The sequence below is a fragment of the Cygnus atratus genome, chromosome 11 (assembly GCF_013377495.2).
Source record: "Cygnus atratus isolate AKBS03 ecotype Queensland, Australia chromosome 11, CAtr_DNAZoo_HiC_assembly, whole genome shotgun sequence".
Taxonomy (NCBI): Eukaryota; Metazoa; Chordata; class Aves; order Anseriformes; family Anatidae; genus Cygnus; species Cygnus atratus.
In genome coordinates, this window is record NC_066372.1 from 15,590,841 (window position 1) to 15,603,590 (window position 12,750).

Sequence of the window (12,750 nt, forward strand, 5' to 3'; positions counted from 1 at the left end):
TTGCAGGTGTCTGATGTGTGCAGTTTGCCACTGGTTTGTGCTGCACCTTCCCAGCGCGGGAGTTGTGCCTTGGCTGCCTGCTTTACCCAAGAGGCACCCGAATAAGAGACTGGGGTGTGGGGTGAGGAAAAAAAAAAGCCCAAATGCCCATTTGGAGATAGGGACTGGGTGAACTGAATTTATTGGAGGGAGGAAAGTCAGGTTAGGTCAGTGATACTTTGTGTTGTGGTCTGTGACTGACCTGTTCTTCATAGCTGTGGTTTGCACCTTGTGCAGCTCGTTCACGAGAGGGATTTAATGGAGAAAATTGCTATCTACGTAAGGAGCAGGAAGGGCAGTGCTTTCAGCCTGTTCCCCACATACCTGCGAGGGAGAGGTAAAGGATTTGGTTACAGTGCTCGCACTTCTCCCTCTCACCAGTCTCTAGGCTGCCTGCTCAGGTCATGGTAAACCTCCTGTGTTCATACTGGCAAGGCAGGACGCCTTTGTAAGGCAGCTGTGGTAACACAACATTCACATTTCTGTTTTATTGTTGGTAAGTGTGGACTGAAGGAAGCTGCCTTTTCTTCAGTGGGCTGCTAAGAGCACGGCCCTGACAATAAACATTACAATTACCCCACGAGGGAGCGCATCCATACGCAAGAGGATAATTAGTGTGGATGAAACATGGAAAGGTCAGGACACCCTCTAATAAGGAAAGCCTCTCCCTCCCTTAATTCTGATGCTAATGGGCGTTTTCCTTAGCTGGGTCTAACCTAGGCGTGTTGGTACCTGTTCCCCTTGAATAGCCAATGCAATTAATTATATTATTGTTTATATTGTGTTGCTGTCTAGATACGCCCATGAAGGTGAGGTTCATTTGTGTTAGGTGCTATTCCGATTTGTCATGGGAGTCTGTCCTCCGTCCAAAACCTGTGCCATTTAAAAGATGAAAAGACAGATTCTTCAAATGTTTGGGGGAGTATTTGGAATTTTTCTTTGATGTGGGGTAATAAAAAAAACCTCTGAATTTCTCTCTCTCTCTCTGCTTTCATGCCTGACAGATAAACACCTTAGCTATCTGGCCATTGCAATGTTAGCCCATTACTCCTTCAAGAGAAGCAGAGAAAGTGCCAGACTGCAGCCTTGCGTTCATCATGCTCAGTCCCAAGTCACTGCTGCATCTGGCAGCCCATTTTGATTTCTTTTTCCTGCCAGTGGCTTGCAGAGATGCTTGAGGACTGGAGGGAGGAGAAGCAGAAGGACAGTAAATAGGTTTAGAAAACTCTGAAAGGATAAACTGTGCTGAGGGACGAGGCAGAGGGACTGTTGTAGGTGTCTGGGAGGCATGGCAGGGATTTGCATCTGCCCTGTAAAGCTTCTGATGTTCTGTGTCACCAGCACAGGCACATTTAAATCCATCAGCCCATCAGTTCTGGTCCCCCCCCTACTCCTCCTGTCTATCCAGAGAGAACAAAGGCATGCTTTTGGACATAGCTTATCAAACTGCTACAGGGCCTGGTTATAGCAAATAGAGCACAACCATTCCCAGTAACCCGTGTGTCCCGCGCTGCCAAACGGCGTTTGCATCAGTGCATTCAGGAGAAGAACAGGGTGGTCTGGTCCCTTTGCCATCCAGGATGGGTCACAGGCTTCACATGTGAAGTTGCTGCTGGGGACTTCTTGCCACTGGGCCCTTCAGGCAGCTGGTGAGGTTTTCTCTACAGAAAGGAATCGGGAGGGCTGTTTGTGAGAGCGACTCATCCTTTTGTGTAGGTTCGTTCATTCCACCTGCAAGGAGTTGCCACCTGTTGCTTGCAGAGCCTCAATGCTCTGTCCTTCAGCCTAAACATGTTGGAAAGTGTTTTCTATCTTGTGGGAAAGAAGGACCACTATAAAGATAATGCTGTGATAAATCATGTGCTTTAAAGTATTGCTAAATAGCCCCAAATAACCATGATCTGTTTCAGTCAGGTTTTTTAAGTGTCCTTCTGCTGGTTACTGCTATCAAAATTCCCTAATGGTTCTATGTTGATTTTTTTTTTTAACATTGACCATCAAACCTCTCTGAAATGTCAGAAATAACTGGGGTGAAGCAGGCCTTCTGATGGTCTGTTTATTTTGCAGATGTGGGAAGAATATCCTGATGTTTATGGGGTTAGGAGGTCAAACCGAAGCAGACAAGAACCATCGCGATTTAATATAAAAGATGAGGTAAGAAAAAAAAAAGAAAAGGTGAGGGACTATTGAACACTTAAAAACAACCAAACCATGTCTGCATTGTCTCGTAAACACTGAGTCCTAGCCTGGTTTGCGGATTTGGAGTGCACAGCTAAGGTCCTGGTCCTGCACGTGGATGCGTGTGGCCCCAGGGCTTCGAAATCAGTGGGGCGCTGCCTGGGCTGAGCTCTGCAGGCACCGCTCTGGGTGCTGGCATGGGGCGTAACGTGAGTCGTGCTCTGCCGTAGAAACGTACTGGAAAACACAAAACCACAACGTACTTCCAACCGGGAATAAAGGAAAGTGCCCCGAAACAACTCACAGCAATAAAGCAGGCGTTGCTGCCCATCCCGGGACGGATCGTGCTGATAGATGCGTTTGTGTGTGTTCAGCTTTGTGAGCCATCACTTTTCTTTGGTTGAATGTTGGAAGTGTTTTAGGCTTCACTTGAAGGTGACAGTCGATAGAGCCTGGCAGACAAACCTTCCAGTTGGTGCTTTCTCAGAGCTTCCTTTTCCCTGAAGATGTAGGAATTAGCTGCTGCCTTCGTTTACATCTAACAGACCTTGCGCGCAGAACTTCTCATCCGCAGACCTTCGGGAAGATTGAGTGGTTATTGAGGAAGGGAAAGAAAGCCAGACTGAAACTAAAGCTCAGGGCTTAGAGTTTGGTCCAAAAGCATGCAGACCAGGCTCTCTGTGCTTCGGCGCCGCAGTTTGCATTCGGACACCCGAGAGGTGCGAGTGTGACGCAGGTCTCCGCCACCGCCCGCCTCCTGTGCTGGACATCCCGCACGGCAGCAGGTTAGGAAGGGGCTTGCGGCACGTCATTGACTTAGCTTTTGTTTTCCTTTTCAAGTTCGGCAAAGCCCAGGCTCGCTGGCCGCCTCTCTGTGCGATGCCCCGGCGGCACGCACTGTGCTGGCGATGTCACACCCGCCACAGACCTCGGCTGCAGCCCCCAGTGCCCTGTAGGGGCTCAGGTAAGTCCCGTCTTTTTTTGTTTTACAATATTACGTGGTTTTGCAAATGTTGTTTTCTTTTTCGATATCTTTATTTCTTACTACTTAAGGTACGATAAAGTTAAAAAAAAATAATCTGAGATGCAAAAACTTTGCTATACCACAAAATATTGTAAAAAACAAAAAAACAATCCTCCCAATGAGCCCACTGCCATCTTCGTGAAAAGGAAAGCAAGAATTAACAAAATTGGACCACCCCATTCCCCCCTCTTTCCCCAAAGCAGTGCTGACTGGTCCCTGTAGGGCAACTCCTATCTGCAGCAGTCTGGTGGCGGGTGTGACGTGTCAGGAGCACAGTGCTGGGGCCTCGCAGAGAGCAGGAGACGGAAAGCCTTGATGCTGGAAGACCCAAACGCCACGAGGGAGGAGGTAGCATAGCTCGATCCTGCCTGGTGCTGAGTGCTGCTGCAGCTGGCAGGAGCCCGAGGTGCTCGGCACCTCCTAAGATCACCTTCTGCCTTTCAGGGTTAAGCCTGTCGCCAGTGACCTGCTGTTGTCGCTTGCTGCTTGGGACTTCCAGCACAGTGTCTGGGAGCTTTTAATCGCCTTCTTCCCTATCGCTTCTCCACACTGCTCACCACTTGTCTCTGCTGAGCCCACCCGTTAGGGCAGGGTTATTTCCCTGCCTTCTGGGAACTGCCCTGAAGGCATTGGGCACCTCATGGAGGTCTCTGAGGTGTAGTCAGAGGTGGTGGCAACTTCTGATCAATACCCAGGCGTGGGCTGTGAAAGAGCAGGAAGCGAAAGTGCTGCTTTGCATAGGGGCACGGAGCTGCTCGGGGCACTAGGGCTGTCTCCAGGAATAAGAACACACGTGAGTTTTCAGTAAAAACTGTACTTGCCTGTACGGTTTCTTTGCAGTTAATAAATCAGCCTCAGGTTTCAGCAAGGGGAAGTGAGACATGCAGCGCAGGTGCCTTGCAGAGTGCTCCAGGGCCATCAAGAAACAAATGTGCCCAAAATGGACACAAACTTTTGGCTATAAGGATGGTTTGTAATTAGAATTCGTAGTAAATGGCATGGTGCATCTGGTGCGTGAAAGAGGGGCCCAGCCATTCCCCAATACTTCTTTTTTTACCGTTGAAAATAGAAAATGTCCTGCTCATTTGCATTGTGAATAATGCCCTGCCTCGCATCTTTGCTGAAAGTTCAGACGTTACCGGTATCGCCAGGAAAGAGAAGTTCAGCACACATCAGAAAACTAAGCTGGCGAGCTGAGAGGCTCCAGCTTTTCTGCAGACCTCGGGCTCTGTTAAGCCTGACATGAGCCAAATCCTTGCTTTGACTTCAGTGTGAGCCACCATCTGGGACCTTCGTGTCTCCTAGCAGGCGGGGTGAGCCCCAGAGGCCCCCCTGGGCCATGCCAAGGGGCTGGTGGGGAGGACACCCTTGGAAAATCTGCAGGACCAGATCTTTAAAGCTGCTGCCGTCTTGGTGCAACGTATGCAGCAGCATTATGTCTTGTATGGCACTTCTCCATGGTGAAATACAGCACAGTTCATCTAGTAAAGCTGTGTGCATTGTAAGAGCTAGGAGAGAAGAAGGAATAAGTTAGACGGGAGGAGCTGGCGAGGCGTGGAGAGGGAGGGCTGATCCCTTCGGCTGGAGGTGGGGAGTGCAGGCAGGAAGAGGCCGGTCCCTAGTCGAGTTGGAAGAGCGGCATTGGGAACACTTTGGGCACATCAGCAGCCTTCGGTAGGGAAGGGGAGCTAGGGCAGGCCAGTCTTTGTGCAAATCTCCTTCCTCCTTGGCCATTGAGGAAGGGGCAGGCCAAGCCCTGCTCCGCGCCGCGGTGTTGGGGCAGCGCTGGCACCGCAGGCTCCGAGAGCAAGCAGTGCACACCTGGTATCTCCTGCCGAGCTGCCAAAAACCCCGGTGGCGACTGGGGGCGGACGTTGTCAGCTTAGCTCATGCTGCTCAGGGAGGTGACGTTATTAACATACGAGTTGCACGGGATTTCCCAACCCGTCTGCTTCCTCCTGAGCGTGGCTGCAGGCAGACAAGACCTCCGGGAGGTGCTCCCAGCTCCGTGGTTGTCGCCCTGCCTCCCTTCACCCCGCAGGTCACCGCTGGCCAGAGCCCGTGGGCCTGCCTCGACAAAGGGCTGCTAACAGCTCCGGCTGCGCTGCGGAGGTGCCGATCTCACCCGTGGGCTGATCTCAGCAAGTCAGCGTCAAGTTTGGCATCCAGGTCTCGAAACGGGGATTTCAGAATTAAGACATTGCTAATTCTTTTTTTTTTTTAAATGATTTTATATGAAATGGTAGGAGGCAGCTTTCAGCCACAGCTGGAGCCGGGCAGCCCGGGGTCAGGAAGGCAGACGGAGCCGGGTGAGGAGCAAGAAGTGATGCTGGGGTGGGCGAGGAGCGGCTGAGTCACGGGCACACGGGGTGGGAGCACCGGGCAGGCCACGGTGACTCAGGCTGGGGCCAGGCTGCAGCAGAGACAGCTCCGGAGGAGACAGCGGGGACTTTGAGAAACACAGCCGAAGGCAGCCGAGCTAGAGCCACAAGTTAGATTTCTGAAGGCAAAGAGGGAAAGATGAGTTCTCGAGATGAGCATCAGCTATGCGGAAACGGCGGCAGAGCAGGAGAGCAGAGGCGTTAGGAAAGCGAACGCTAAAGTCTTGAAACGTGGGATTTTGGCAAATGAGTGGAGTTAGTTTCAGAAAGCGGCAAAGGTCGTGTTTGGTTTTCTCCAAATCTGGTCTTCTCTGACGCAGAGCAGGAGAAAAATCAACTGCTCTCTGCTCGTGGTTTGCCAAGAGACAGCAGAAAGTAGACACGCATTGAGGGACGGCTACTGAAAAACATCCCACAGCCGGAATGGCAAAGCCGCCCGTGTCAGAGAGGAGAAAAGAGATTAACGGAGGAAAAAGATTAAAAAAGAAAAGTGAGGACTTTTGAACTGTGCTGTGCTGAAGCTGCAATCTGTGGGAGTGTTTGTGCGCGACGCGAGGGCAGGGCTGCCCGTGCTGTTAGCCGGCCGCTTGCTTCCTGGATGCTTGGACTATGAAACGGGGATCCCGTGCAGTGCAACAGGTGGCGAACGTGTTCGTGTTGGGACACAGCGCTGGAGGTGTTCGTGTGTCACCTAAATCCGGCACAAAACCACCGGGAGATGCAGCTCGTGGTCTGATGTGCCATCTAGTATTCCCGTTCATTTCAGTGGAAACCCAGGCACAAGCCAAAGGGCAGTTTCTGCTGGGGAAGGGGAAGCTGGAAAGTGGAAATAAAGGCTGCAGAAGTGCAGGGCATGTCTCTTCCCTGCCTCGGCTTCTTAACACTGCAGCTCAGGCCATTTCAGGTGATCTTTGTACGAGCACCTCTGGGTTCGGAGCCTTGCCGCTGTCCCAGGAACGTGGCGGGTGAACGGGAGGCACAGCCACGGCCAGAGCTCACCCAGAGCTGAGGCTGGGGTCCCTCTGGTCAATTCTTCAATATTGCAGCCAAAAGCACTATTAAACGGAAGATTTCAAAGGAGCAAGATGCATAGAGCAAGCAGTCTTTGAGGCCTTTTCTATCGTTTTAATACCCTTAGAAAAATCTCCCGTTGGCTTCTTCAGTTTTCTCCCTGGTGCTTTGTGTGTTCCGTGGCAAGTAGCTCGGGCGAAGTCATCTGTTCGTTTCAGGGGGTTAATTGTGTGGGGATCTGTTTTTACGGTTGACCAGTTTTTACAAAAATAGGGCTGCATACAACAAAGATTTTTAGCTATCTCAGCCCGTAGGAGTTGATGACACCCACATTTAAAATAGTTCAGCGAGGAGGTAGAATATCTCGAGATATATTTAGCCAGAAAGACTTCACTGGTGGAGGCTGGGGGAATGAGCAGGAAGGAAAACAGCAGGGCAGGGTCTGACCCAGCCGCTTCCTCGGCTGCTTTTGCTACGGGAGAAAAACCCAGGAGAGTAAGGAGGACACTTGTGATAAGAACCGTGTCTTTTCAATGAGAACTTCCTTCCTTATAGGAAGTTTCTGTAATGAAAGCAGGGGTCGTAACGCGTTTGTGTGAGTGCAATAGGTAGGTCTGTGCAAGCACAGAAAGCCCTCCTTCCCCAGACAGTACAGGGCACGGAGCAGACCTGATGCTCGCCTCGCGTCCTAGCTGAGCAGCCCTCCCTCTCCGTGGCTTTGTCTCCAGGACCCGAGCAGGGCAAGGTTTGGAGGGTCAAACGCGCCCGTCGCTGTGTGATCCCCGGGGCACCGCACGCTGCAGGGCCGCTGCCCGCTGCCACCGCCGGGATGGCGCCTGGCAGGTGCCGGAGGTGGACGCTGGGGTGGGTGGCCTTGCACTGATGCTGCAGGGGGGCTCCCAGCCTTTTGCTGCTCCATGCTGGGAGCAGGGGCTCCAACCCTGCAGCCGAGGCAGCACTGGGGGGACCAGTGTGGGGCTGCTGGCAGCTCTTCTGCAGCCCCGTCGCACCAAAACATCCCCTAATGCCGCCGTGAAAGCACTCGGGCTGCATCCAGGCTCGGGACACGTGCATGCATTTCAGTTGTGTCCTTGAGGAGACAGTCCGGGGCGAAGCCTACAACCTGATTTTCTCTCTTTTCAATTAAAGGCAAGTAGCGAATCTGAAAATGAGAGCCCAAAACGAAGAGGCCAGAAGCAAATGAAAAAAACGTAAGTTTCTGGGAGAGAGGTTTTGAGTAGTGGCACTTTGTTTTATTTTCTTTCATTCTGTTGTTTTATTTTATTTTTCAGAATAGTAGTAATTGTTTGACAGGCACTGTCAACATGGAAAGCTTGTAAAATTAATTAATATTTTCAGTAGTAATACTTCGGATGATTAAAATTGAAGTTTGAATGTAAACCTATGGATGGTTGCAGTTTCCCAGCTTCTCTGTTGTTTTCCCACTTTGCCTATGCCAGGGAAACTGAACAAGTCGGGTTCATTTTTTGTTGTCAGTCTTTCACTTCATTGTGTTACTTTTTCTCATTCAGGGGTACTTCAAATACTGTAATCCTCACTTTTTCCCCATTTTCAATGAATGGAGAATAAAATGCCAAATTGTTATCTTTTTTATCTTTTATAACCTTCTGATAAGATGCAAGACCTTCCAGAAAGGACATTTTGGATGTCCCATCAAAATATCCAGGTTCATTTAATTATGCTTTGGTGCTGTTTCCATCTAATAAGCACCTCTGAGTTTTTCTAAACACCGAGAGTACTGAAGAGAGCTACCAAGCTGCCTGCTGGAGAAAACTTAAACACAGCAGGATGCCACGTGGTCCCAGCTCCCTTTCTCCTCTTTCTTGTCTTTTAATTTCTCATTCAGCTGTATACAGTAGTGCAGAACAAGATGAAGGGGAGTAAGGGGCAGGGAGCAAGGGGAATAATCCCCGTGGACTCCCCACGTACCCCGTGGAGAGAGGAGGGGAGCTCAGAGCTGAATCTTGCTCTGAGTTACCCGTGAAGAACCTGCTTGCTTTCACAAATAGCATCAGTGGGATTTGGCTTCAACCTTGGAAACTTTACTTACTTAAAGCTAACTGGTATGAGACTTCCTGCCCTGTTTGCTGGGCTACGAGGGGAAAGTGTATCTGTGCACCCTGTGGCTCGTAAACTGTAAGTGAAAGCGAGCACTTCTGAGAAATGTCTGTTTGTTTGAAACCACCTTGAAGGTTTTTCCACCTCGTTTCAGAAATGCATATGTGGAAGTGAAAAATAAATAAATGGAAGCGCTTTGCCACCCCGTTGTTTGAAGCACAGCCCTGCCACATGCACCGCTGTAGCACGTGGTGAGAGCCACTCGTGCTCACGGTATAATGCCACTGTGTAACTAAGATCTGGGTGACGTGACCTATTCCTAAAAGCAGAGAGTTGCAGCATCAGTTCCGCCATGCATCACAGTATTTTTTTTCTCATAATTATGGCCTGCTAGTATTAACCTAGATGGCTCGGATGCCTGCTTAGCCAAGCATTTGTGTTGAAATATGATGGCCCTTGATGACCTACATTTCTGACCACAGAAATAAATGGAAAAGAGAGGTCTCTGGTGAAGAAGAGGATGAAGATGGAGGGGAGCAGGGTACCAGTGCAGAGAGTGAGCCTGAACCGAAGAAAGTTAAAGCAAGAAGACCTGCCCAGAGGAGGTAAGGAGTGGTTGGTTCAGTCTGTATCTCTTTTTCTGCATGTCTTTCCTGCCTGTGCTGGGGTGGAGAGGCAGTTTCTATTTGTTGCTAAAGAATGTTTGCTTTCTTCAATATTACCCTCAATTGTGAGCCTGTGGACCTAGTTATTCCATGAGTGATGCAGTGGTTGCCATGGTAGTTAGAGCAGGCTAAGTCTTTAGGATTCTCATATTTGAAATTTGTGCTTTTTTAAAGGCTTACTAACATGGACGTTTATGTAAAACCCACTGTATTATAGCTTTCTGCTAATACTTATTTTAGAACAGTGGCGAAAACCAATGTTAAAAAACCTCACAAACCCCAGCGTGGGAAGAAGAGGAAGAAACCGGACTCATCTGAAGACGACGATGACGATGAAGATGATGAGACCCCCAAGAGACAAACTCGACGAAGAGCAGCCAAAAATGTCAGGTATCAAGGAGTGTGAGGTGGCTTGCTGATGAGAGCTGGCGGGCTGGGGAAGAGGGCACCCCAAATTCCCTGCCCCAGGCACTGACTCCCTGTGTGACACCGCAGAGAGACCCTGTAGATATATCTGTTGCCTGAGATGTGGCTCTTTGAACAGGTTCACGCTGCAAGCATCTGACTTCTCTTTACCTTGGTTTGCCATCTGTATGGCAGGAAATATTTACCAGTTTCTCTTAGAGAAGCACGAGGAGGTTTGCTTAATGTTTCTAAAACACTCTCAAATGAGATTAAGAATTGCAATTAATAGGTTAAAATGAGTAGGAGGGAGCAGCTGTGTTAGACTGGGGCAATTGTCTGAGATGGCTGATAAGTAATTCCTTAGGACAGAGTATTGAGACATGGTGGAGGCAAAGCATTATCCATTCCCCAGTACACCTTCTTGCCTTCTGGCAGTCATCTCATAAGGGACTTGCAAAGAGCCAGCCCAAGAATATTTTTGGGTTGTTCACTATTCATCAGAGATGAGATGTGTAATTCCTAGGGCAGCGTATCACCTGAGCAGCCTTTCAGCGCTCTGCAACCTCTGTTATTAAACGTAAAATAATCTGTCACTGGATGGAAGAGACTTTGTTGGTGGTCTTACGTTGCTTCTGCTGCAGGGATTGTTCCACTTCCTCATGAAGCATCTGGTGTTGGCCATGATCAAAAACATTATATGGACATGATGCACTATTGCTCTGGTAAAACGTAGCTACTATCTGTGTCTCAGGGAAAAATACTGAATGGCTAATTTAAGAGATGCGTGTGCTGAACAAGCACTGAGCCCCAGAATAAATGCTGGAAAAGGCTTGCTCCACTCCGTGCCACTCTGTGTTTCTGGACTGGGAAGAGTCAAAGGCTTTTTTATCAGTTTGGTTTTGATCTTGTTCAGTTACAAAGAAGATGATGATTTTGAGACGGATTCTGATGACCTGATAGAGATGACTGGGGAAGGAGCTGATGAACAGCAAGACAACAGTGAAACTATTGAGAAAGTCTTGGACATCAGGCTTGGAAAAAAAGGAGGTGCGTAGCTCTGGAAAAAGACTTTATTTCTGATTTCAGTCATGCACTCTCTGTTTCTCTTCAACTGGTCCAATGCTTTTGCAACTTTGAAGCCTTCCAGTGGGGCTCAGGGTTATTTCAGTGCTCTTCACGCTTTCGTCTGTGCCTCTTATTTCTTCCTTCTAGCAGCTTTTGTAAAAAATCTACCATTGAAAAACCTAAAATGTCAAGTTTATGTGCTTGGCAGCTTTCTTTTAGCGTGCACGCATTTTAAAGATGCAGTCATTGTTCTGCAAGTTCTTGCTTTTCTCTTCTTTAAAAGATAAAATAGCTCTTCCAGTAGTCAGTTTTCATAGCTGCATTGACAAAGCCACAATGGAAATAAAGCCGATGTTTTGTTCTCATAGCCTCACAAAAGTGTTTTTGTAAAACTGAATGGTCTTGGGTATTTTCAAGAGACCTTTGAATTATATTTAAAGAAAAGGCATTTATGATAGAGAGATTTAAAAAGATCCTGTTGTATGGAAAACTTTTGTATGCCTGTCTCATTGGGTGGAAGAATCTGTAGGATATTCTTTGTGCTGTCACAAAGGATGCATTAGAAAAAATAACTTCCTGCTCTAACGCAGTTCATGTCCAGTGCTTTTTAACAAAGGTACCAACTGCAGCCTGATTTCTTTTGCAGCCACTGGTGCTTCCACCACAGTGTATGCAACTGAAGCCAATGGCAACCCAAGTGCTGACTTTGACCCTGAAAAGGATGAGGGAGAAGTTCAGTACCTGATCAAATGGAAAGGCTGGTCATACATCCATAGCACATGGGAGAGTGAAGAGTCCCTGCAGCAGCAGAAAGTGAAGGGCCTGAAAAAGCTAGAGAACTTCAAGAAAAAAGAGGAGGAGATCAAGCAATGGTATGCTTTACTTCAACCAGTGATTTCGCCCTGGGAGAATATTTTTTAGCCAGAGGTTTGCACCGTCAAGGCTGAAAACATTTGGTTTCTTCTCACAAAGCATATTCCATCCAAAGCAACTGTTTTCAGTGCACAACACTTTGCTTGCTGATGAACATCCCCATCATAGAAATGATGTCTGTGGCTATGGTATTAAAAGAGAGAGGAGACAGAACTTCACATATTGCCAGTTCCCAGGCTTATAAGTTGGGTAGCTGACAACAAATAAAAGGTGCACCTGGCCCAGGAGGTGACATAAGGGCTCATGGATAGCAGTGAGACCTTGCGTGCTAAACCAAGCAGCTGTGCTGGAAAACAGGGCTCATCACAGGGCAGGCTGTAGAGTTTTGCTTTGCAGGCTGCTTCAAGGCAGCCTTGTTAACCCTTGTTAATTATGGGCTTGTCTATATGTACGTTTTTGTCTGACCTCCCCAAGAAATATAAAGGGGGCTACTGTGTGTTTCCAAAGTGATAAAGCTGGAGTAGCAGCTTCCATCCCTGACTGTTTGATTTGGATTTTTGTGGCTGATTCTTGCAGCAGGATAAGGAGTCATTTACCAGGGAGACAATAGGAGCCTCTATGACATCCGCTTCCCAGTAATATTTTATAATTATAGGAAACTTTAAGAAATATATATGTCAAATAAGCAGTAGTCTGCTTCAGTGACTTAATTCCATAACCATATAAGAAAATAAAATTTCTATACATTGCCTCAATGAGCATTATGACGTTACAGAAGCATTATAATGTCTTTTTTTTTTTTCTTTTTGTATATAGGCTGGCCAAGGTATCCCCTGAAGATGTGGAATATTTCAACTGCCAACAGGAGCTGGCTTCAGAGCTGAACAAACAGTATCAAATAGTGGAGAGAGTAATTGGTAAGCGAACCCAATACTTTTGTAAAGGGGTGAAGTAAGACTTGGGAACCTTAATCACTACTGACAGCAAAATGAGCATAAGGCTCCCTTTTTCTCCTTGCATCCCCATATCA

The 12,750-nt window shown here is 48.2% G+C and overlaps 1 protein-coding gene across 2 annotated transcripts in view; it reads left to right on the forward strand.

Annotated features, from left to right (window-relative positions):
- The window catches only part of CHD2 (chromodomain helicase DNA binding protein 2), a 55,702-nt gene that overhangs the window by 15,534 nt on the left and 27,418 nt on the right, over positions 1 to 12,750 (forward strand). For both annotated transcript variants that reach the window (XM_035554860.2, XM_035554859.2), the window contains exons 4-10: positions 2,107 to 2,193; positions 7,783 to 7,844; positions 9,195 to 9,317; positions 9,618 to 9,767; positions 10,696 to 10,829; positions 11,494 to 11,719; positions 12,537 to 12,637. In XM_035554860.2, the coding sequence (XP_035410753.1) occupies positions 2,107 to 2,193; positions 7,783 to 7,844; positions 9,195 to 9,317; positions 9,618 to 9,767; positions 10,696 to 10,829; positions 11,494 to 11,719; positions 12,537 to 12,637 (883 nt within the window). The remainder of the gene's footprint in view (positions 1 to 2,106; positions 2,194 to 7,782; positions 7,845 to 9,194; positions 9,318 to 9,617; positions 9,768 to 10,695; positions 10,830 to 11,493; positions 11,720 to 12,536; positions 12,638 to 12,750) is intronic.